We start from the raw sequence: 25,850 nt of genomic DNA on the forward strand, positions 1-25,850 counted from the left end.
TAAAAACGTCTGTACCGCAAACGTGAAGAGACTACGTGTCCCAGGACGCACTGCGGCAGCACCGGGAGCCGGGTCGCTTTGGCTGGAAAGCTGAGGGCCACCGCCCAGAAGCCTGTGAGCGCCTCTCACAAGCCATGGAGCCGTCGGGTGCCCTTTTACGGCTGCTGACATCAGCTATGAGGGGAAAAAGGGCGGGAGAGGGTGGCATGACGCCACCGGGCGGTTCCACACACGATAGGAGGAGCGAGCAGGGGGGGGCGGTCCCGGAGGCGCGTACAGTCAGCGGGGAGTAACCGGCTAGTGGAGAGACCGTTATTCAGCAGTAGCAGCGGACACGGCGAGCAGTAGCAGCAGTCTGTGCCAGTGTTCTAGCCGCCAGCGCGAGTAAGGGCGTAACTCCCGGCGCCGCCATCCCCGTCACTAGAAGCGAGCCGACACCCGTGCAAGATGGTGGACCGCGAGCAGCTGGTGCAGAAAGCCCGACTGGCCGAACAAGCCGAGAGATACGACGACATGGCAGCTGCCATGAAAGCGGTAAGTGCGGGCGCCGTCCTGTCAGGGATGCCGGGCACTGCGGTACGGGCGGCTGACGTCACGGCCGCCCCTGTCCCTCACAGATAAGACTGCGGGCGGGCGGGCAGATAGCGCTCTGTCCTCACAGATAACAGCAGCGCTGCCGTAAAGGGAATCGCCCGCAGCTGACGCCCCTCTCCTTGGTGCTGCAGAGCGGTGCCCAGTGTGTGCCACCCTCCCCGTCTCCTCGCTCCCTCACCTATGTCTATAATAGGGGCACAGTACGAGCTGCTTCCCTTCCAGTGACCGGGGAGACAAAGCGGCAGCAGCCCTTCCAGAAGGTTCTGCATTTGTCATATTGCAGAGAAGAGGCTGGACTGTCTGGAGGAGGGAGGGGAGTCAGGGAAGAGGGGATGGAGGGGAGACTGGTGAGGGTGCAGGGGCTGTAGCCATGTGTGGGGCACATTAATACCCCCCGGGCAGATGGGGCACCTGTCCTGCCCTGGCATACTGGACATTTCCATGTGCAAACCACACACTACCGATGGTGGCGTCCTCAATCTGTAATTATTCGAGATTAGTATATACGTGTATATTGAGGATCGCTGCTTTATTGCAGTCGACACAGTCTCTAGTGCAGGGGTAGGGAACCGTGACTCTGGCTGTTGCAGAACTACAACTCCCATCATGCCTGGACAGCCAAAGCTTTAGCTTTGGCTGTCCAGGCATGATGGGAGTTGTAGTTTTGCCACGGTTCCCTACCCTTGCTCTAGCGTGTGTTGGTGCAGTCCCTGTAGTGGTGGCATGCATGCAGAACTATGTCCTTCTCTGCCCTCACACAGTGAAATTTGTTACCTCACTTATTCCCATAGCAACCAGTGATGTCATTTGGAGACTAAATCTGCATTGCGCCCAGGTGGTTGGTACCAGACAGCATGTATGGCGGATGTCCAAGACATTGCAAATGATGAAATGCATGGAACCTGCCATCGTTACCCTAGCCCGGAATGAGGATATCGTCCTTCTTTCCTGTGACGGTCTGATTTCTGTAATATACCCCTGCCTAGGACCCGTCCTGTCAGATGCAAGTTAACTACGAGTGGATTTTGGAGATGCAGATGTTGCAGTGATTGGCTCCGGGTCTATAACTGCAGGATCGCCATTTATTAGCATTAATTTCCATTTTTATTTGTGCTACGTAGGTTGATATTTTTTTTGGGATCTACAGGCAGTTCATTTAAAAGTTAGAAGTAGGAATTGATCTAAAAAAAAATTTAATTTATAACCTTACGAACCACTTTGTGTCTCGCCTGAAAACAAAAATGGCAAACTGATGACTAATTCGTTGGGCATCTGGGCTGTATACCTGCACCAGCTGTGGCCTGTGTATGACACGTGCATGTGGCCGTGTTCATGTTTGGTCACGTGCCGCCAACAGATCCAAACCAGAGCAGGTTAGGGAATAAAATGCTGTGTTTCTTTAAAGGAAAAGTCTGGCCTAAACAAATTATTGTCAGGTGCTTCTCCTCGGGCCCGCAATGCGCCACCTGACTGACCTCAGGACCCCCGTCAGAAAGTCCCCCCCCCCCAGTTGTGGTGATAGGGGGTTGATGCCCAACCCGGCTGATAGACAGCCTGCTCAGCCAATCAGTGACTGGAACTGTGTCCCGTCTCAGTCACTAACTGGCTGAGCGGGCTGTCAATCAGCCGAGCAGCTCAGGGCCAGTCAGATGGCAGCGCCCCCCCCCCCCCCCATTCCCCCTGCTCATCTTCTTCTCTAAGCAAATTGGGCCAGTTTTTGTCACTGACAGATTGGTAGGCCATTGATCTGGGCCATGATTTATTTATTTTTTATTTTTTTGACCATTGTATATTTAATTGTATGTGGAAAAACACCCAATAATACAGGCGGATTCCCACCTGTCTCAGTGTGTCACAGCCCATCTATGGGAGAGCGCGCGCTCAGCTCAAAGAAATGACATGCACGCGCTTTCCCATAGCTATGACACACTGAGAGAGGCGGGATCACCATAGAATTCGACCTGTTTTACTCAGTGTGAACATACCCTAAGAATCTAAGCTGTGCGTTTTCTGAACTGTAGTTTGGTATGAATATTCTTCATTGGTTTGGGTGCCACTTCCTGCCTCATGTTGGCCTATATGTATAGGCCTTTTTTACATGGCCGCGTGTGAAGCGGGAAACAAACGGCAATCGGTAAGATCGACGCTCATCTACAGAGCCTCCACAAGGCTCGATTGATCATGCCGCTGTGCGAATGATAGCTGGATTGTTTGTGAGGCCATTTTAATTATTATTGGCTGGAGATTTGTGGCCATATTAAGCTTTTTCTCGCTTGTATGCTGGTTGCTGTCTATTTTACACTGGCTGGTTGTTGGGTGACTTTTTTTTTTTTTTTTTTTTTTTTCTATAGCTTTTCTTTTAACTAGAAATAAGTCACACACCACTGCAGGTGCTTTCCTTTCCATTTCCTCCTCTGTTACTGTCAGTGACTTGTGACCTACTCGCTGGGAAGCCATTTTGGCCAAAATGTGATCTGAGTGCTTTGCACTTATTAGTCAGTGCAGTGCCAACGCCTTTTTACTACAGGAAGTGGTGGTTACTCTATTACCAACATTTCCTGAAGGAGATGAATGGTTTCTGTATCCTCTAAATGAGAAAGACATACAGCTTTAAAAATAGCAAAAGCCAATCAGAGTGCATTATGTTCCGGGGCTGCAGTTTATTTCTTATACAGGCAGAAGAGCAGAACTGTTTAATAGCTGCACGATACACGTGTGTACTATGTAAGAGCAAGTCACCAGCTTAAAGGGGCATTCCACTTAAGGAAACTTAACCCTGTTCAATTTATACTCCTAATCTAAGCTTGTGTGTTATAGGTTTCTATTGAACCGTTTGTCTGCAGCACATCTGGACTAACACCCTGTAGCTGCAGAAAATCCTCACTTCCTGGTCCACATGGTTTCAGCTGCTCTGTCATCCCCCCCCCCCTTCTGAGACCAAAGTCACATGATCTCTGTCTCTTCTGTTGCCAGGCAAGCTGTAACACCTAATCTGTAACCCCGCCCACCACTGATGTCACACCAATCAGTGAGCACCTGACCAAGGGGCAGGGAAACTACAGATCAGGGACAGCCTCCAGAGCAGTATGGGGGGAAGAAAACCCAGTTGTTTCATTTATCTTTTTAGATGGATATAAGCTTGGTTGTTGCTGTCAAGGATTGATGAATTACCTCTGTCTGGGAGTCAGAGAATGCTAGAAGTGCCAGCACACAATATTGCTAGTTGTCCAGCAGTAAGGCATTTAACAGTGAGAGCTGGGCTGTATAAGCTGGGAGAGGAGGGGCATAGAAGAAACAGGAAGGGAGTCCAGTCAGTGTGTGAGGTAAAAGAAAACAAGGTCCTGTGTGTGAGGTAAATGGCAAGTTTGAGGAGAAAGCAAGATTTACGAGAACAGGAGCCAGAGCTCACAGCACAAGAGATTGACTTACCACAAGGAGAAATAATTCAGCCCAGCAGGAATCTCAAAGAACTCGCAGTACCCCACGCTGCCATTCCATAAGTGGCTGTGAATAACAGATTAATAGATACAGTGGTGCCTTGGATTACAAGTATAATTCGGTCCAGGACGGCGCTTGTAATCCAAATTACTCTTAAACTAAAGCTAATTTTCCCTTAAGAAATAACTGATATGCAGACAATTGGTTCCACACCCCAAAAATAATGATTATTTATTCTGAATAACATGTAGAACAGATGAAACAATGAGAAACAGCTGGATATGTGATATATAAGTTACTGTACAGTATAGCAATCAGCATGTGGTGTATAATGTATAGTAACTGTATAACCCTGATAACACAGCAGCTGGATATGTGATATATAAGTTACTGTACAGTATAGCAGCATGTGGTGTATAATATATAGTAACTGTATAACCCTGATAACACAGCAGCTGGATATGTGATATAGAAGTTACTGTACAGTATAGCAGCATGTGGTATATAATGTATAGTAACTGTATAACCCTGATAACACAGCAGCTGGATATGTGATATATAAATTACTGTACAGTATAGCAGCATGTGGTATATAATGTATAGTAACTGTATAACCCTGATAACACAGCAGCAGTTTATAGATACAGGATGGAGCTGCAGATCCCCATAATGCAGTAGCGCAGTACAACAGGCTGCAATAGAGAAGCAGGGCTGCTGTCAGAGGTCTGTGTGGTCACATGACAGCAATGGGGAAGGGGTGTGTTCAGCATGGACCAATCAGGAAGTGAGAATCACAGAGCTGTGCAGGAGGACAGTGACAGAAACTTTTCTATATAGCAGTGTGAATGGAGGAGTGTAAGGGTGCCTTTACACTTTATCTGACAGACTTTTGAAGGTCATAAAGGAAAGAGTGGGATCTATCCCCTTTTTAAAATCCATACCTGGCTTTGGCTTCCATAATCTGTCAGATAAATCTCTGTGTAAAGGCACCCGAAGTGCGGACACATTAAAGCAGCAGTGTGTACAGCTGAGTGTAAGTGCGGGCACATTATAGCAGGACAGAGACTGCAGGGCGCATGAAGGAATGAGCAGGGAAGATGTGGGCACATACATGCAGCGCTCTCTGGGGAGAGGGGTTACAGCTATGAAGAGATTGCCTCCACAGTCCTGTCCCCTGATGTAAGCCTCAGCCTGAAGTGGATCTGCTATGATTTGGAAGGTGAGGGAGACTTCCTGGGTCAGAGTACAGTGCTGTAGACCCCGCTATGCAGACCATGTCCCTCCCCCACTCCCCCTCCCACCCAGTACAGAGAGCTCTTACATAAAGTTACAATTTCAAAAAACTGTGAGCTGTTCTCGCAAAATGCTCTTAATCCAAGCTAAGGCTGGGCGATTAATTAAATTAATTTGCCTAGAATTTTGGAATGAATCGTAAATTCGATTTTAACAAAAAATCATTGCGGACGGCGCGGTAAAGTGTGGGGCGGGCGGCTCTGTACAGTGTAGGGCCGCCGGCCGAAAGGGCCGGTGTGCGGCGGGCAGTCCTGAGATATGCGGCCGCCAGGAGCTGCTGACCTGCCCCCCGCCCCTCAAAAACAACATCCCGCTCCCTGGTCTCAAGGGGAGACAGCAGGGTGATCGCTGCGGGTCCTGGAGGTGTACAATGTGATCGGATCTTGCTGTACAGCTCCAGTAATTACCCTATCCTGCAGTCTCTGCTGCCTCCTCCCTCCAGAGACCGGGGACCTGCATGTGCACTCCTGCCCCAGTCCCCCTCAGTCTGCCCTAGTCACAGGGGGAGCACTGTTACACTGGGAAGCAATACAGTTGGTGTCTCAAATAGTATTGGATGCTGTGAGAAAGATTTTTAGTTTATTTAGCAAAAAAATAAAAAAAAAATTGAGATTTAAATTGAGAATCCAAAAAAATTTTAAAATCAAGATTTAAATTTTTTGCCATTTCGCCCAGCCCTAATCCAAGTTACTATTAAACAAAGGTACCACCATTTACTTAACAGTGTAAAACAGAAGCAGATTGAGACTGCGATGGGAAGATACTTGGCAGTTGGCTCTGAGGTGCAATGCATGCTGGGAAATGTAGTTTCCTGGCCAGAGCCATCTTGGAAATAGACTGGCTTTTAGGAAAAAAACATACAGCTCAGGAACGGCGGTAGCTAGAAAAGCGAGACATGGAATACCCCTTTAAATTATGATATCTGTAGTTCTGTCTCCTACCAAATGTTGGTTTCACAGCAGGGAATGTTGTGTGAGACTAGGCGGGCAGTCCAGTTACCAAGGAAACCATACCATGCCTGAAGCTGCTCCTGTCCCACAGGTCAACCTCTGCCATATCTTTTGATTTTTAACCACTAAGAAACACTAGTATGATAAATAGCAGTGATATAATTTCGCCTATACTGTTTGTCGCCTGCTGGCATACTTGGCATTTGGAGAAATCCTGCAGAGAACGCAGGTTGATTGCCTTCCGCTCTATTCTGTTCTAGTCTGTGGGGGCGGAGCCTGACTTCATCCCCTATTGCAGCGGAGGGGTTCCTTAATGAACACAGTACATCTTTTTATCGGCAGCCTGGCACTGGTCTCCTGTGCAGAATATCAAATGAGCCTGTATGTTGCATGACAGCAGGGACCCTGCTGTAACTATGAAGAGCAGAGAAACATTTGATCCTTCTAGTTTAACCCCCTAGATGCTGTGGTTAATGGGGTACTCCAGCAAAAAAAAAAAAAAAATCTTTCAAATCAACTGGTTTCAGAAAGTTTTATATAGATTTGTAATTTTCTTCTATTTTAACATTTTAAGTCTTTTCATACATACCAACTGCTGTATGTCCTGCAGGAAGTGGTGTATTCTCTCCAGTCTGACACAGTGCTCTCTGCTGCCACCTCTGTCCATGTCAGGAACTGTCTAGAACAGGTGAGGTTTTCTATGGGGATTTGCTGCTGCTCTGGACAGTTCCTGACATGGACAGAGGTGGCAGCAGAGAGCACTGTCAGACTGGAGAGAATACACCACTTCCTGCAGGACATACAGCAGCTGGTATGTATGAAAAGACTTAAAATTTTTAAATAGAAGTAAATTACACATCTATATAACTTTCTGAAAGCAGTTCATATGAAAGATATTCGTAAGAGTACCCCTTTAAATATAAAATCCTCATCCTGTATCCCAAAGAAATCTACACAATTTTCCCTCTTATATAAAAGCAAATATATATTTGGTTTTTCCACAACCTGAACTATAATATTGTCTTGTTTATCCCAGATGGTGAATGCTACAAAAATGAGCAAAGTACCCCAGACTTGCTGTATTTTGTTCATTTGCCTCTGAAAAAAGTAGAAGCAATCAAAAAGTGTAAAAATGGTATCGCTCAAAAAGACAAGCCTTTCATATGCATGTGTCAACTGAAAAATAACAGTTTTGGCACTTGGAAGACGATGAAGAATCTAAGAAAATTGCTTGGTCGTGAAAGGTTGTGTTTTCCGATTAAAACTTACTTGTCCCATATCCACAGGATAGGGGACAAGTAAGAGATAGCAGGGATATGACCTCCATACTCCCCACCGATCTCCAGGTTGCCTCTCTGCTCCTTTTGTTTTAAATAGATCCGCAGGTAGGCACATGACTGATGGCTCTATTCATTCTCTATGGCGCCTCTAGAAAAAGCCAAGTATTGTAGCCAGGTCCTCACCGTTAGATGGGCCCGCCACGATCATGTTGCCGTCCGCCATTATCCTCTTCAGTGCTGTGACCGGGACATTTAAGGGTTAGGAGTAGAGATGAGCGGACCAAAAGTCCGACGGCATCGGCGCTTTCTCGTCATGCTTTTGATCCCGGCTGCATAGTTGCGATCACGGGAATATGCAGCCAGGATATTCCAGGGAATCGCTGTTGAATTCCCTGGAATATCCTGGCTGCATATTTGCGGGATCGCAACTATGCAGCCGGGATCAAAAGCATGATGAGAGAGCGCCGATGCCGTCGGACCAAAAGTTCGACGGTCCACTCATCTCTAGTTAGGAGTTCATTCTTAGAGCCTGAATATTGCCTGCAATCAGCCCCTTTAAGGGGACTTAAAAGTGTTAAAAGAAAAAAAAGACCCTCCCCCAATAAAATTTTAAATGACCCCCTTTCTATATATATCATAAAAAACCTTATATCAGAAAAGATCAAAACCTCCATCCACACGAATATGATACTAATAAAAACAAGAGATCGTGATGCAAAAAAAAGTAGATTAAAAAATAAAAGCACTATGGCTCTTAGAATGTGAGGAAGAAAAAACAAAAAAATTTAAATTGACCTTAAAGGGTTAAAGTAAGCAGGAGATCAAATAAGAAACTGCTGTTTTAATCCCCCCCCCCCCCCTGTATTTATTGTTTCTCTTAAAGTATTAAAGAGGATGTACCACCCGATACATCTTCTTTAACCTGAACCCACGGATCGATCGGCGCCGGCACTGGGGAGCCGGTGCCGCGGTCTGTTCTCCCGTTCCCGTGCACGGCGCTGTTCGATCCAGCGGTACCGGCCGGTGCTGAAGCACTGGAGGTCGGCCGGCCCGCCCCCAGTGAGAGGGAATTCCCTCCACTGTATGACGCGGCTCCATTCATTCTAAAAGGTGGTACATCCTCTTTAAAGCTCCCTGAGGCATCACACACATTGCAAAATTCACATCAAAATTATTTCCTCATTTAGGTTCTTTCTCTCTGAAATATCCTGGAATAATTTCCTTCACTTGGATCATGTGATCTCATGGTGACCCCCTGTTAATTACATGTGTTTCTGTGCTCTCGATAGGGAGTCACCATTTTGGACAAATTTGTATATGATGAAGCTGAAGGGACTGTTCCTCATTGGGGAAAGAGACACAAACTCCAATAACAGCACTTATATCTCCATTATCTTTACGATCCGTTCAGCCTCCTGCCTTTTAAGTCGGTGCCCTTCCTCTGTGGGTGCCTGGAACAACCGGCTCCAGCTTTTCCAGGCCCCTGGAGCGGAGTGGCATTTAGTTAAAAGGCAAAGATAGCAAAACTATTTGCTTCATTATTACTGTAAATTCTCTCATCTCTAATGGAAAAGAGATTAGTATTTTTTTTTTTTTTTTTAAATGGAATAGTTATATTTTTAAAAACCTTGCAGCCAAATAGTCCTACCAGTCCTGGTGTGTGCACAGTCACAGTGCCACTGCTTAATCACCTGTCGTTCTTCTCTAAGGGTATGATCACACTGAGACAAGAGATGTGTCGCTTTGAGTGGAAAGCGACAGCAGCGGACGAGCGCACGCTCTCCCATAGAGATGCTATGACACACTGAGGCAGGCAGGATTCCGCCTATTTTTCTCAGTGTGAACATACTTTACCTCCCGGTCTTGTGATGACATGACCAGGCTCAGAAATGCCCACTTAGCCAGTCAGTGACTGCAGTGACTAAAGAGGTTTTCTGCCTCAGACTGGCTGGGCAGGTAGTCACGCTCGGTGCATTCCTTTCCGAGCCTGTGTCACATGAGGAGACAGGGGGTACGTCTCCTTACATAGACCCAGAGCGGGGAGAGGACTGCTCAGCAATGAGGTCCTTTCCCTGCTGATTCTAATGATGAGTCTGGGGGTCTGAGCACTCGAACCCTGACCGATTTTTATTTTATTTTTTTTTTTAACTTTTGACATTTCTCTTTTCTTTGTGACAGTAGAGGGTTAGAAAGATTTTAATCAACTGGTTCCAGTTTTACAGAATTGTGAACTATTTCTATTCAAGAAAAACGCATGTGCGGCTGATGTCAGGTCTCACACGCTTCCCGCATTCGCTATCATGCTGGCGCTACAGCTCGTGCGTTGAGCGTCCCAACTGAAGGAATTGGCTCCAGTAACTTAGTGTGTGTGCCCCATTAGCCAGTGTCAGTGTTTTTTCATCTCTTGCCCCAATAAAACATATACGTTGAACAAACTGAAAAAGTGCAGTGTGAACCAGGTTCTGTGTAAAGTATTTAGTCATGGGTTCTCTTTAACCCTTTAAGGACGTGGCCCATTTTCGTTTTTACGTTTTCGGTTTTTCCTCGTGTTTAAAAGGTCATAGCACTTGCATTTTTCCACCTAGAAACCCACATGACCCCTTATTTTTTGCGTCACTAATTGTACTTTGCAATTACAGGCTGAATTTTTGCATAAAGTACACTGTGAATTTTTTTCTGGTTTCGAAGTGTGGTGAAATTGAAAAAAAAACGCATTTCTTTTATTTGGGGGAAATGTGTTTTTACGCCATTCGCCCTGGGGTAAAACTGACTTGTTATGCATGTTCCTCAAGTTGTTACGATTAAAACGATATATAACATGTATAACTTATATTGTATCTGATGGCCTGTAAAAAATTCAAACCGTTGTTAACCAATATACGTTCCTTAAAATCTCTCCATTCCCAGGCTTATAGCGCTTTTATCCTTTGGTCTATGGGGCTGTGCGAGGTGTCATTTTTTGCGCCATGATGTGATCTTTCTATCGGTACCTTGATTGCCCATATACGTCTTTTTGATCGCTTTTTATTACATTTTTTCTGGATTTGATGCGACCAAAAATGCGCAATTTTGCACTTTGGGATTTTTTTGCGCTGACGCCGTTTTACCGTACGAGATCAGCAATGTGATTAATTAATAGTTCGGGCGATTACGCACGCGGCGATACCAAACATGTTTATTTATTTATTTATTTGTTTACTTTTATTTAAAACCTGGGAAAAGGGGGGTGATTCAGACTTTTATTAGGGGAGGGGGCTTTTTACTATTAACAACACTTTATTTATTTTTTTTTACACATATACTAGAAGCCCCCCTGGGGGACTTCTAGTATATAAACTTGGATCTCTCATTGAGATCGGCACTCGTTTGCTTTCGGCTGCTGCAGCCGAAAACGAACGAGTGCCGAGCCGAGGACGGCGCCATCTTGGACGCGTCCCCGGCCGGCATCAGTAACGGAGATCGCTCCTCCGGGACAAGGTCCCGGAGGAGCGATCTCCCCCACTAGACCCCAGGGAAACGTTGCCTCCGGTAATCGCAGGCAGCTGTCAACTTTGACAGCTGCCTCCGATTAGCTAATTAGCGGGCACGGCGATCAGACCGTGCCCGCTAATAGCAGCGGTCCCGGGCTACTCGCGGCACCCTGGATCGCGGCACTTCAAAGCGGGGCCGCCGCGCGGCCCCGCTTTGAAGTGCAAGTGCGGACATATGACATACCGGTACGTCATATGTCCTTAAGAGGTTAAAGCCACTTTGTGGGTGCTTTTCCATCTGGCAGTGATCAGCTGAGTGGGCTGTAGCTGTGTTTCCTAAAATTGTGTGGGACTGCATGGTCTGCTGTGCCTTTTTAAAGCAGTATTCTCTAGTACAGCCAAATTATATTTAAATAAAACTATCACCCCAAGACACACAACTTGCTGATAGTGTTATCACAAATAGTACTAGCATCAGTGCTTTGCATGCTGGGAGTAAATGCAGCAGGGCTGCAACCTCACTAAATGGGCACTAGTCTGCAGTATTCTTCAACCGCATTGTCCAGGGTACTGGCAGGAGGGCTGTGATTAACAGCTGAGAGAAAGCAGTGCATTCTGGGAATTGTAGTATTGAGTGACTGTTTGGCCAGGAAGTGCAAAGCTACTCACTACATTTCATCCATAAAGTGAAGTCCCACAAGGAACATAGTGATTGCTGACATTGTGTGGATGGGGCCTTACAGAGAACCTGTTGGATATCTTGACCTGACATAGGGAGTAAGGGCCCTGCTCGCATGAGCTGTCAGACTACGAGGATAGAATGGAGACAATCGGCCGAGGGGGATATGCCCTTCTGTTACCATGGTCTCGCCATCTTTATAAATAGGGCAGTGCAGGTAGACATGTTTGAACCAGTCATCAACCAATGTCTGCCTGTACGGGTCTAAGTGCTTGAGTGTGTGTGTGGGGGGGGGGGGGGGGGATTGAGGGGGTGTTAACCAAATTAGGGAACTTGCCTGTTTTAAACTGACGCGTCAGTTCTTTTGGCAGAACGCGGATTCGGCCCAGCCATACAATGGTGTCTATGGAGCCGGTGGATATGCGCACCGTCGCGAACTGGTACGAGCCATGGAATCTGCCGGAACTTCTCTGCGCGGGTTCCGTAGTGTGAACCTACCCTAAGGAAGGCTTTTTAGAGAGGTTTATAAGATGCAGGTGTTAAAAATATGAAAGAGTGACTCTGATCTGTCCATCACTCCCCATTTTCAAACATAACCCCAAAGCAGTGGGCTTCCTGTGTAGGGGTTATGGTTGCACCACATAGATGGAGATGTCATGTGGAGGGTGGTTAGCAGATGGAGGAAATACAGGAGGGGCAGTTTTAGCAAGATTGAGATTTAGGAATAGGGAGGACATACTGTTATAGACGGCAGACAGTCAGTTACTGGTGTTTTGTTGGAGTGCGAGGGTGATACCACAGGAAGAGGTAGTTAGCGGAGTATCATCAGCATAGAGGTGGTACTGAATACCAAACTTGCTGATGACTTGTCCAATGGGTGAAGTGACAAAAGGAGGGTACACAGAACTGATCCCTGAGGAACCCTAACAGTTAGGGCCTGTTCACATTAAGGAATTTGCACAGAATTTCAAGTGGAGTCCGCATCGCGAAGTTCCGCCTGTCCCAATGATTGAATATGATGTCTCATGTGCACTTCACCATCCGGCTTGAAATTGCATACAAATTCCCTAGTGTGAACAGGCCCTAAGGGGGAGAGAAGATGAGGTGGAGCGAGCGAATGATGCGCTATAGGAGCATATAGAGAGGTAGGAGGAACATGGCAAAAAGCAAAGTCCTTGATGCTCATAGAACAGAGCATGGAGAGGAGCAGCTGGAGGTCTACAGTGTCAAAAGCTGCAGAGAGATCCAGGAGAATTGGTAGAGAGTTGTTGCCTTTAGATTTGACAGTAAGGAGATCGTTAGAGACTTTAGTTAGGGCTGCTACTATAGAATAGAGAGGGTGGAAACCAGACTGAAGAGGGTCAAGAGAGCTAATGGGTTATGTGGGAGTAGACCTGATGTTCCAAGAGTTTAGAGGTAAAAGGGAGATTAGAGACAGATTGATAGTTGGCTGGGATGGGTCTAGAGAAGGTTTTTTTTTTCAGTAATGGGGTGATAATGGACTATTCGAAAGTCGAGGGCAAGATGCCAGAAGAAATGAAGTTGAAAATCCGTTAAGTAGTGAGAGCAGTAAAGGAAGACTGGAGGAGGTTTGAGGGAATAGGGTCCCTAGGGCAGGTGGTAGGGTCAGAGGACTCCATAGACTTCTTCCTCTGTCACTGGTTGGAAAGCTGAGAGGGATGAGTAGGATGTGGATGAGTATGTGAGAAGAAATGGGGGCCAATACTACTCGGGGGCTAAGAGATGATATCCTGACAGATGGTATCTATCTTGTTTTTGAAGTAGGAGGCGAAGTCTTCAGCACAGAGGTCAGTGGTGGGTGTCTGTACTTTGGGTTTAAGAAGAGAGTTGATTTCTATCAAAAGGTTTTTTGGGTTATGGGATAAGAAGAGATAAGTGTGGTAAATAGGTTTGCTTGGCAGAGTAGAAGCTCAAACTTCTAATGTAGAAGGTCTGCTTTTGTCTAGGATTTTCTTCAGACGGACGGCACACCTACAGCACCGTTAAAGGAAATAATCCGCCTTCCTCCTAGACCAGCTTCATGGACTACCATGGAGAGTACACCTCACTTTATTATTAGAGATGGGTGAATAGTGAAATTTTTGATTATTCAAATCGAATAGCTCCCGATGTGTGAACGAATATCAAATTCCATTAGTCTATGGGAGCAAAATACTTGGGACCTGGAAATCAATATTCGACCACTAGGAGATCACCAAGTGCACAATGACACCTCAGGAAATGATGCCAACACGTCTTCAATGCATATGGGGGAAGCAGCGGAAGCCTGCCTGGGTACATCTAACACTAGTGATTAACGTAAAGTAGAAGCGTACATTTCGGTCTAGCGGTACGCACTTGCGTACGTATCAGGTGCAGTGTAAAATCCGTAATAACGAAAATTAACGATAACTACAAATCAGTAGTAGCAAGATAATAGGTATCATCCCACACTCACAGTATACAGCCGCATACCGGATATATAATTGTTTTTACAACAATAAAATTAAAGTGCTGGTCAACGCTTTTACAGGACGCAGACTGCGCAAATCAGAAGTAGCAAGATAACTGGTATTATCCCACACTAATCAGTAGATGTCTGAACACACTGCCGGTCTCACAACAGCTTCTAAATCTGTTTTTTATACTTTTAGCCCTAACAAGGGCTTTTGGGGGTCCCTCCCTACCTAACTTAACCTAAAAGCTCTCTCTCCCTGGTATACAGTCTGTCCCTCTCTAGCTCCAACCAGCAAGTGACACAAATCAGCCTGTCCCTCCCCCCTGCATGTTTGTTGGCTGGAAAAAAGCGACCGGGGGGGTTGGGGGAGGGGGGTGTGTGTTTGAGAGGGCGAATTGAATTTTTACTGTGTTAGCGTTTGTATATTCGACCTCAAATAGCACGATTAGCATACTATTCGATCGAATAGTATTCGGGGCCTCTTATGAATGACTTCTTGCTCTGTGAATTTAACTATAAGTGCTCCTTAGACAGTAACAGTAGGACACTGCATTCATGCTTCATTGGCTCCTGCACTGCCGTCCTCTGCTCAGAATTCCTGCACATTAATTTATATTTCAGTTGAGTTTGCACTTTATGAAAAAAATTTTTAATCGTGAGCCCTCCCCAAGTGCAAATTTTAAAATCTCATGGGGAGACAAGACAAAAATTTGATTACTATGCGAATGACAGTTCACGTCATTCTACTATTCCTGTAACAGTATATCTGGTGCATGTTCTAACCACGTCAATGGTGACGTCGACATATAGATTGTTAAATAGCTAGAATTGTAGCTAACTCCAATACCACTTACTGTGGCTGTCAGCAACTGAATATAGCCAGCAGCTGTTGAGTATTGAGACTGATCTGCTCTATATGTCCTTAACTCCATCGTAGGGGTGTTGAGGGGTTTAAAGTGAGAGGCTAATGCTGCGTTCACACGGAACAATTCAAATTTTCGCAATAAAGATCGCATTTGAGCGATAATCGTTCCGTGTAAACACAGCAAACGATCAAGTGACGAGCGAGAAATCGTTCATTTTTGGTCTTTAAGCATGTTCTTAAATCATTGTTGGTCGTTCGCTAAAAATTCGCAGATCGCTTCGTGTAAACAGTCTTTCAAAGACTTACCCTTTGTGAAAGAAGGGCCTAAGCGATATTAAAAACGATCGCAATAACTATTTTTCTCCGTCTAAACGCTGATTGTTATAAAAACCAAATCATTGCTTCAAAACGTTAAACAATCAATTGGGCGAATTATCGCTCCGTGTAAACGCAGCATTAGAAACATCTAACCTGCTATGTCCCTATAGCACATGGGGCACTGAATCGTACCTTCATCCTCGGCGTTTGTTTCCATGGGACTAGGAATTTAATCACTGCGCTTTGATGTGCTGAGGGTGAAACTAAAGCTTTCAGGGCACTGATCCAGCTGACCTGCTCTGCTGATATTCATTAGAAGAAGAAGAGGGGGCGGATCAGTGTACTGGGGGCAGAAATCCTGCCCCAGTGTACCAAAACATCTGAATAGCATGGCGATTTAATTCCTAATGGCACGGAAACTGTGCAGAGTATGAAGGTAAGAAACGTGACTTCATCCTCAGCGCCCTGTGTGCAATAGGGACATGGCAGGTTAGATTCTTCTACGTTTCCCTTTTATATAAACCAGTACTTACAAGCAGCATGTGTGAATCCAACCCAGTCAGATCATTGACATGGTTATTTTAATCGCAGTTTGACAGATTTTGGTGTAAATAGTTTTTAACTGGCGTTTGTAGAAAGATGGAAGGACAGTGGGTTTGGCGACGTTATAGTTTTTCCGACACTAATTTTGGCTTTTTTTCCCCCCCACCTTTGTGTAACCAGAAACAGAAAGCTGTGTAACTCTCGATAGCCATCGGGAACTTCTATTAAGCGTAAATGTAGTGAAATAGTTAGCAAAATTCTTGTGGAGATACACAGACGATCACATTGGTGTTCTTGAATATATCCCGTACAGAGTAATATATGGCTAGCATTGCTTTAAACGGGTTCTGTGATTTTAACTAACTTGTTCTCTGTCCTGTGGATAGACGACACGTAAGTGATCTCAGGAGGTCTGACCTCCGTACGCGGTTTAGTGTTGTGGCATGGGGAGAGGTAAGTTAGCGTTCTGTAGTAAGTTCCCCCCTGCCATCTGCCCAAAAATAAAAACGTCCGGACTTCTTTCATTGGAGAAACCCTCTTTGAGAGCTCAATACCTCTCAGTACAGCATGAGGACACACGACCCGCTGTATTACATCGACTCTTAGTGTAATAGACACAACAGGTGAACTAAAGCAGTAATGGGCAATTCCTTTAGGATTGTCAGCTGCTCAGTTTGGTACGGAAAAGTGCTACTAATAGTGTAAACTATTTATAGCATACAAAAAACCTTTGCGGTCATGCTTGTGTAGCCGACCAATTTAAACTGTGTACAATTGTTCCTTCTTGGATCGGGACTGGGCTGTAATTGTTCTAATTGCCTGGGACTAATCTTTTAGCCTTCAGTCTGTGGGCACAGTGTTGACTATCTTAAATAAGTCATTTACAAATCTGTATAACTTTTCAAGTTTCCCTCTGGAGTACCCCTTTAAGCCTGGCACCTTGCAGGGTAATGATTTAGGGTATGTTCCCGTGCGGCCTCCGCTTGAAATTCTGCCATATATTCTCCAGTGAAAACATAATCTCATACAATACACCTCTATAGATGATGTGATGGAAGGGATGTGAGCAGAAAGGGGGGATCAAACTTAGCAAGGAACTCCAGGTTCTGTTGTGAAGCTCTTGGGCCCTCTCGCTGTCTCTTGATTGATCTATAAACTTTAAAGCTTTGTTATTCTGGGCCAATTGAAGTAATTAAGAAATGTTAGGGACGTTGTTTAAAACAAAAAAAAACAAAAAAAGTTTCAGATTATCCTGAACAGTAAAAACAAAAGTCTGAATTATCGTGGGGCTTAATCTGAGAGATGCGAACAATTACTACACTACTGTTTAGTTATATATTGCTCAATATTTTCTCTTTTCAACAGGTAACAGAATTAAATGAACCCCTCTCAAATGAAGAAAGAAACTTGTTGTCTGTGGCATACAAGAATGTCGTCGGGGCTCGTCGATCTTCCTGGAGGGTAATAAGCAGTATTGAGCAGAAGACCTCTGCTGACGGCAATGAAAAAAAAATAGAGATGGTGCGGGCCTATCGTGAAAAAATTGAAAAGGAATTGGAAGCGGTGTGCCAAGATGTGTTAAGCCTTTTGGATAATTTCCTCATTAAAAATTGCAGTGAAACACAGTATGAAAGTAAAGTGTTTTACCTGAAAATGAAAGGCGATTATTATCGATACCTAGCAGAGGTAGCCACCGGGGAGAAGCGAGCAGCGGTTGTTGAATCCTCAGAAAAGGCATACAGCGAAGCCCATGAGATCAGCAAAGAACACATGCAGCCCACTCATCCCATCAGGCTGGGATTGGCCCTTAACTACTCTGTGTTCTACTATGAGATACAGAATGCACCGGAACAGGCTTGTCATCTGGCCAAGACGGCATTTGATGATGCCATTGCAGAGCTTGATACCCTGAATGAGGACTCCTATAAGGACTCTACACTTATCATGCAACTCCTACGTGACAACCTAACACTCTGGACAAGTGACCAGCAAGATGATGACGGAGGAGAAGGCAACAATTAAGACCTCACCATGGACTGGCAGCCGCACGCTGATGCTACTACCGCAGTCTTTATTTTTTTTCCCACAAGTGGGGGGTTAAGGGTGGGGGAGGGTAAGGAAGGGACGACCTCCCCTGGGAAAGACCCTACCCACCTGTCTTTGATTGCCTCTTCGACATTTTGCCAAAACACCACGAGTGGAAAGTTAGACTGGCTGTGCTAGTATGGAATGACAGCCAAACACTGGCACACGGACTGTTCTGTAGTTAATAAAAGTGGAGCTGTTTTTAATTTTTAAGTTATCGCTAGACATATTTAGAAAGAGATTTAAGAGTAGGAATAACTTGAATGGAATGCCTTTTTTTAAAATAGTTTTGTGGTTCCAGTAAGTTATTTTATATTTATAATTTTTAGCTGTAAGCACGTCCTGTCCTTCATGCTACAGTATAGGTATATTTATTTAATGTGAGTGTGGTGTACTTTTGTGCACTGCACCTTCACATGATAGACACCCAATTCTTTAGCCAGTATTCATGCTAACGTAATCCGTGGTTTAACAGGAAAACTTGCTAGTACTTTAGCATTCACTTTCTGTTTACCCTTCTCATCAGAATGTGTATAATTTTTTCCAGTTTCAGCCTATGAAATTAAAGGTTAGATATATAATGCGACAAATGTAACGTTATAATTTCCACTTTAGCTAATTGATCTGCTACAGACTTAAGTAGTGTCTCGCCAGAAGGCCAATCATGGTTCAATTCTAAAGCATATTGCGTTTTTTCTTTTCCCTCTCTGATCTTGGAAATTATGTGAAATACTAGATAAAGGGATTATATTAATAAAGCAACAGTGACGGAATACACACGTATATTAGAAAAAAGTATATAAGCCCCTATTCTGACTAAATCCTGAGTAATATAAGACTGAAACACTTTATTTTTGTGACCTGCTATAAAGTGATGTGGCTAGTCACATTTTATCATGTCTCAAGTGTTTGTTGGCATAAATAGAAAATTCTTACTTAGAAAGTTCTGCTTGATTTTTCCTCTTTTCTGACTGGTTTGATACGTGCAACCAAAGTTCTAAACGTTCTAGTTTAGAAATATTTAAATAAAACCGTAAAGAAAGATTCTTCTTTAAGTTTTTTTTTTCAATTTCTTTCTAGAAGCCATAGGTAATTAAGGGACATGTAACAAAAAACTATTGTCATTGTAGAATCTTTCTTGCTTACTATAGCAATGCTAAAGTGACATGTTCATCGCTAGAAATTTGAGGCAATCGGTAGCAGAATTAAATTTTCTTAATTGGACAGCAAGTGAAATATTCAGTTTTCTCTTTTCCTTCACCACTGTCCAGTGATCGGTGTTTGTGTCCAGCATATAAGTAATTTACTGGAATTACATGAACTATTTTTTTATTTTTTTTTTTCTATTTTATTTATTTATTTTTGGCTGCTCTAAAACCTTGAAGATCCTAAGAGGGCTCCAAAGCTAAGAATGAAGAAAAGGTTCTAAGCAGCAATTTTTTTTTTTAATTGCACTTGCCTATATAACAGTTTCTCCAATGAAATTACTACCGCTGCATTAATCTTAATACAATATTGTGCATGCTAGTGATGTATTTCTATACCGTAGCTTGAAATTAAATTATACAGTAGATGTTATGTATTCCTATGGCAAGCCAACTCGTCTTCAATTTTATTGCCTTTTTATTTTCAAGAAGCAAAACAACGTTCTCCATTGGAAAGTAAGGGTTTAATGGGTAGACAATGATCTACGGAGCTGTAATAGTTAAATATCGGTATGTAATGGATGTTGCTATTGTGACATGCAAATATATATAATTTTGATCTTTAAAAGAAAAACTTAAAAAAAAAAAAAGGAAAAAGAAAAAAAATATATAAAAAATTGGTTAGATGGGGAGCGGGAGGGATCATAAACACCAGTTTTAGCCTAACCTCAATGTCTGGTGTTAGTCATGGTGAAATTCTAATTATTAATGTGTAGGAAAATTACTGTTTTTGAATAAGCCTTTGTTTGTGCTTCTTTGTCATCGTAATGCAGTGAATTATTTAAGGTCTGATCGGTGAATTGTCATTTTTACTTTTTCACTTTGTTTTTAAACAAACTCCGTGTTTCAGTTCAAACATTTTTCCCTATTTATTTATTTTCTTTTTTTTTTTCTTTTTTGGCACACGGACCATTTCTAGAAGTTTTCCTCAGTGATGGAATATCATGAATGTGATTCATTATGTAACTGTCGCACATTGAGCAAATAAACTTACAGATCTGATGTGGGTGCTGCTTAAAAGGCGTCTGGTGGGTTTTTCTGTGTTCCCTCTCCCCTTTGACCTTATTCTGGGATAGGAACTGCAAAACTGATATCTTCTGGTTAAAGTTTGAGTATCTGACCTTTTTAAGATGTAAATGTCATTTTCCCCCCACCAAGTACTACTTAAACCTTGTCAAAGGAAAATATCTGAACAACTCTGGATATACAGAGAAAGTATGGTGCAGGCTCAGGAGCTCTTCCTTATATAAAGTGGGTGCCCGATGCTCTCGGTGATAGGTAATTGTATAATGAAGTTGTTAAAAAATAAATTACCATATTTTCCGCCATATAAGACGACCCCTTACTTTCAGGAAGATTGAAGGGGGTCTCCTTATATGCCGGAAAATGTTAACCCCTGCCTGACCGCAGCCCTTAACTCACCTGGGCCGCGTTCCCGTCCTCCTGTCCCGTTCCTGCCGCAGGCAGTGTGACGTACACTGACCGGTACGGCGGTCACTAATGGGCCGGCGCTGCACTGCCTTTCATCTGCCTTTCAATCAGACCTCAGATCAGCCCCCCTAGTGGGCTGATAACTAACCTGCTCCCTCCCCCGGCGGCCATCGGATCCACAATGGCCGCGGCCATCGCTGTCCACAGCGATGGAAAATAAATAATCAAAGCCCCATGCTCTCCACCACCGGAGCTAGCTGAGAGCATGGGGCACTGATCGGGGACCCCCCTGTGGGGTCCTGATACAAGCGATCAGCGGTATATACTATATACCGCTGATCAATTGTACCATGTGCTGCCGGCACTTTTTATCCCCAGTCACCATAAATGATTGTTGACGGGATAAAAAGTGATGTGTCCTGTTTGGTCTCTGTCACTGAACTAATAAATACTGTGATAGAAAATATCACAGTAATCATAGTAATACAGTGAAAATGACCGTGTAAAAGTACAAAAAGTGAAAAACACACAAAAAAAATAAAGCACACTTTTTATTATAGTAATAATTGCAGCTTACTCCCAGATTACCCGTAACCCCAGGTGGTCCGTAATCACGCCAGATTACACATAACCACTGCACGTTGCCTGTAGCCACCGCACATTGAATGTAACCCCCCCCCCCCCCACGTCGCCTCTGACCACCGCACGTCGCCAAGGACCCCCTCCAGATCGCCCGTAACCACGCCAGATTACAGGTACTCACCTCAGATTACCTATAAACCTTTCAGTTTATCCGTAACCACCACAGGTTGCCCATGACCACCCCATGTTGACCGTATCCACCCCGCATTACCTGTAATCTTTTTTTTTTTTTTTTTTTTAAATTGTATTTTAGTAACTGCGCTATTCTAATAACTATCACTAGCTGCGGTTTAGCTCCAGCAAATTGGCACTCCTTCCCTTCTGAGCCCCGCTGTGTGCCCATACAGTGGTTTATGCCCACATATGGGGTACCGTTGTACTCGGGAGAACCTGCTTTACAGATTTTGGGGTGCTTTTTTTTTTTCCTCTCATGTTCCTTTTGAAAATGAGACTTTAATCTAAACGTATATATTATTGGAAAATTTTAATTTTCCTTTTTTTTTTTTTTTTTTTTTTTTTTTTTTTTTTTTTTTTTTTTTTTTTTTTTTACGGCCTAATGGTGAATACTTTTCTCCAGCCCCTAGATTAATTATACCCCTAGACTAATTCTTTAAGGTGTGTAGTTTCCAAAATGGGGTCACTTATGGGGGTTTCCAGTATACAAGCCTCCTAAATCAACTTAAAAAAAGAACTGGTCCCTAAAAAAATCAGTTTTGGAAACTTTCACGAAAATGTGGTAATTTGCTGATAAATTTCTAAGCCCCATAACACCCTAAAAAAGTAAAATATGTTTATGAAATGAAGCTAGAATAAAGAAGACATATTGGTAATGTGACTTACTAACTAATTTATGTGATACGAATTTCTTTTTTTAGAAGCAGAGAATTTCAAAGTTCATAAAATGCTATTTTTTTAAATTTTTCATGTTATTTTGATGTTTTTTACAAAAAACACACAAAGTAGTGACCAAATTTTGCCACTAATATAAAGTGCCATATGTGATGAAAAAACAATCTCAGAATCGCTAGCATACGTTAAAGCATCACTGAGCTATAAGCGCATAAAGTGAGACAGGTCAGATTTTGAAAAAATGAGCCCGGTCATTAAGGCCCAAATAGGCTTGGTCTTAAAGGGGTTAAGATAAAATTTATTTTTTTTTTTTCTTTGCGCTCATGGTCACATCAAAATCCGAATTGTATGGGTGTTTTTTTTTAAACTCAATTTTAATTTCAAAATACATTATTAAATACACTATTAAAAAAAAATATATATATTGTTTCACTGTACAACCTGTTAAACCCATTGACCACTGTGTCTTGTTGGCAGGACAAAAGTAGCCAGTCACTGTCCGACTAGCGAGAATATCACAGGAACTCAGCTGTTGCATGACAGCTCTAACTTATCAAGCAGAGAACCTTTTGATACTGTGATTGTGTCGGTTACCTGATTTCTAATCTACCGTCACCATCAGCACTAGGGTGACACAATCACTGGAATACAGATGGATTTCTATGGCAGGAGGGGCTTAATAAATGCCTCCAAGTATGCCATAAGTTTGTGTTTACATGGCTGTGCCTCCAGCTGCTTATTCTATGAATGTTATGTTGACAGGATAATACTCTGCATTATACTACTAGTGCTGTGTATTATATTGGTGATCAGAAGATTGCATGTTAGTCCTTTGGTGGGGCAAGTAAAAAAATGTTTTTAAAAAATCTGATTTATATTGGGCACTTCATAGTAAACTAGTTTAGTATACAGTAAGAGTACTCACTGTATATTCTGACAGCTCTCTGCATGCTCATTGACAGCAGCCCTCTGTGTACCTCCATAGTAAAGAAAGTCGTATCACATAAATTAGTTACTAAGTCACATTACCAATATTAGACTCGCCTCCACCAGGCTGTGCTCTCCTTCTCTGTGGTGAGTCTGTCCAAAAGATGGCCGACATGTAGGAGGATGTAAACACCCCCCCCCCCCCCAGTGTCCACTACGGAGTCCGTTTAAGCCTATGGAGAACACTGGGGGAGGTTCATGGTCACATGTCGGCCATCTTATGGACCGAATCACCACAGAGTAGGACAGCACGGCCTGGGGGAGGGGAGTCTAACTCTATGGAGTACACAGAGAGCTGCTTTCAGTAAGTGCTGTGAGTACTCCTCACTAATCCTGTACCCTTAACTATAAAGTGGCCAACCCCTTAATAAAAACAAGAACTCCCAAAAAATACAGCTACATAATGTCACCTTACGAGATATAGTTTTAAAAATTATTGGTACTCCAGGTAGAGGTTAAAAAAAATTAAACTTCTGCCGAAGCATATAGCGTACCTTACCTGTCTATCCCAGTTTTGAAACCTGTTCTGTTTTGTGTTTCTGTCCTTCCTTGTTGAACAGTTTCCAGAATGCAATGCTTTCCCTCCGCTGATCATCAGTCCCATCACAATCAGTAAAATTAGTGCAGCAGCTGCTTCTTGCTGGTCAGAGACGGTGGATCACTCAAGGAATTGGGGAATCCAGCCCCGTCTCCTCTGCATCATCAGCCTGTCCTCAGCAAACACACAATGTGAGACAGAAGCATGCAAGATTTGTCTCCTAAGGTGGGAGAGCAGAGGGCACAGGAGACAATGTGAATTGGCACAGAGGACTTTTTTTTTTTTTTCTTTCCCTCACTTCCTAAATTTCTATCAGCTACCAGTGTGGCAGAACCGTACAGATACAGTAATACATTGTATAGACTCATCTATATAAACTTTTAATGCACTTTTAATAGAAAACAAGTTTTTCTTATCCGGAGTTCCCCTTTAAAACACATATTTGGCATCCCCACATCTTTAGGGTCCTGAGCTATACTATTCTCATTACTTTTCCACATGGTGAATGTTTAAAAACTACACCAGACCTGCTGTATTTTGGTAATTTGCTTCTAAGAAAAGAAAGCAATCAAAAAGTAATGTTGTTGCCAATAAAAAATCTTGCCCTCATATAGGTATGTCTACTAAAAAGTGGAAAGATTATGGCACTATGGAAGGTGACAATGAAAGAAAATTGCTTCATCATAAAGGGGTTTAAAGAAAGATGAGAGATGCTTCATAGCAAACCCATTGGACATAGCCACAAGTCAGGAGCTGACCCTATTTACTTTTATGGGAAAGTTTTCTAGGCATGCTCTGTGATTTGTCCAGGATGGACAAGACTGAGGGCTGAGCATTAAAGAGGTTATCCAGGATTACAAAAAATGACTGGTTGTTGTCTCAAATGTCATTAAATAGTATCTGACACTGCAAGGAGAAAAATGTTCTGTTTATCTAGCAAAAAGAAAAAAAAATCGAGATTTAAATTGAAAATCGATTATTTTTTTCCCCAAATACAAGAAAGTAACTGGGCTTTCCCTTTTTTTGAACTATTGTGAAGCTGTCTTGGCTCTATATACTGGTGTTATCTTTCACTTTAATTCTGCCTGTGGTGCGAAGGAATCTATCCCTGAATGTCTGAAATGGGGCAAAACGTTCACCCCATAATGTACGGAAAAGGGTGCATTTAACCCCTTTCTCACATCTGCTAATGCAATGGAAAAATGTATGTAGGAATATAAGCACTTCATCCATAGCAATAGATTAAAAAGAAATCTTTCTGTTATACGATACTGTGCAATAAGATCCCCGGGTATGATTGCCTGCCCCCAAGTTTCAGCTCCCGTGCTGTGTACATAATTTGTAAAGAGAGAGGGGTATTATATATATATATATACACACACACACAACAAATAATGGTGCAGCGACAGTGTCACGGGATGGAGGAAACAAAGTGTTACTATTGTTTGAATTAAAGGGGTTATCCAGCGCTACAAAAACATGGCCACTTTTCCCCTCTCGTCTCTAGATTGGGTGCGGATTCAAACTCAGTTCTATTGAAGTAAATGGAGATTAATTGGAAACAACACCTGAACTGGATACAAGAGAGGGGGAAAAGTGGCATGTTTATGTAGCGCTGGATAACCCCTTTAACTCCTAGACGACCCTGGGCGTACCTGTAAGTCCAGCAGTTGCCTAGGGGAGTTCAGAGCGGGGCCGTACGGCAGCTCCGCTCTGAACCGCAGTGGCCTCGGGTGGTTCATGTAGCCCGGGACTGTGGCTATTAGCGGGCATGGTCCGGTCACCGTGCTTGCTAATTAAGTATATTTAAGTATATTTGACAGCTGCATCTGAATACTTGCAGTAAGCCTTCCTTGGTGTCTAGTGGGTTGGATCACCCCCATCCCCGCGTCCGCGACATAGTCACGGAGGGGCGATCCTTACGTACGGCACCGGCCGGGGTCTGCACCGTTATGGCGCTGATCCCAACTCAGCACATAATCGAGTGCCTATCTCATTGATCTATGCAGTATATCTGTACTGCATAAATCTCCATGAAAGACTAGATTTGCATTTCCAGTAAAATACATAGTGCTTTAAAAGAGCGCCCCTTTACCAGTGACTTCCAGAGCGCCCCTTTACCAGTGACTTCCAGAGCGCCCCTTTACCAGTGACTTTCTTTTAAGAGAAACTTTAATCCTGGGTGCCGTCCCTTTAAGAGCAACTTGGCTCCCGTCCCTTTAAGA

The 25,850-nt window shown here is 43.5% G+C and overlaps 1 protein-coding gene across 1 annotated transcript; it reads left to right on the forward strand.

Moving 5' to 3' along the window:
* Nucleotides 1–134: 134 nt before the first annotated feature.
* On the forward strand, nt 135–20,198 carry YWHAG (tyrosine 3-monooxygenase/tryptophan 5-monooxygenase activation protein gamma). Its single transcript, XM_069971745.1, has 2 exons — nt 135–534; nt 17,254–20,198. Exons 1-2 carry the CDS (start codon nt 448–450, stop codon nt 17,908–17,910), a joined length of 744 nt encoding a protein of 247 aa, XP_069827846.1. The 5' UTR covers nt 135–447; the 3' UTR covers nt 17,911–20,198.
* The last annotated feature ends 5,652 nt before the right edge of the window (nt 20,199–25,850 follow it).

This window comes from Dendropsophus ebraccatus, chromosome 5, assembly GCF_027789765.1.
Source record: "Dendropsophus ebraccatus isolate aDenEbr1 chromosome 5, aDenEbr1.pat, whole genome shotgun sequence".
Lineage (NCBI taxonomy): Eukaryota > Metazoa > Chordata > Amphibia > Anura > Hylidae > Dendropsophus > Dendropsophus ebraccatus.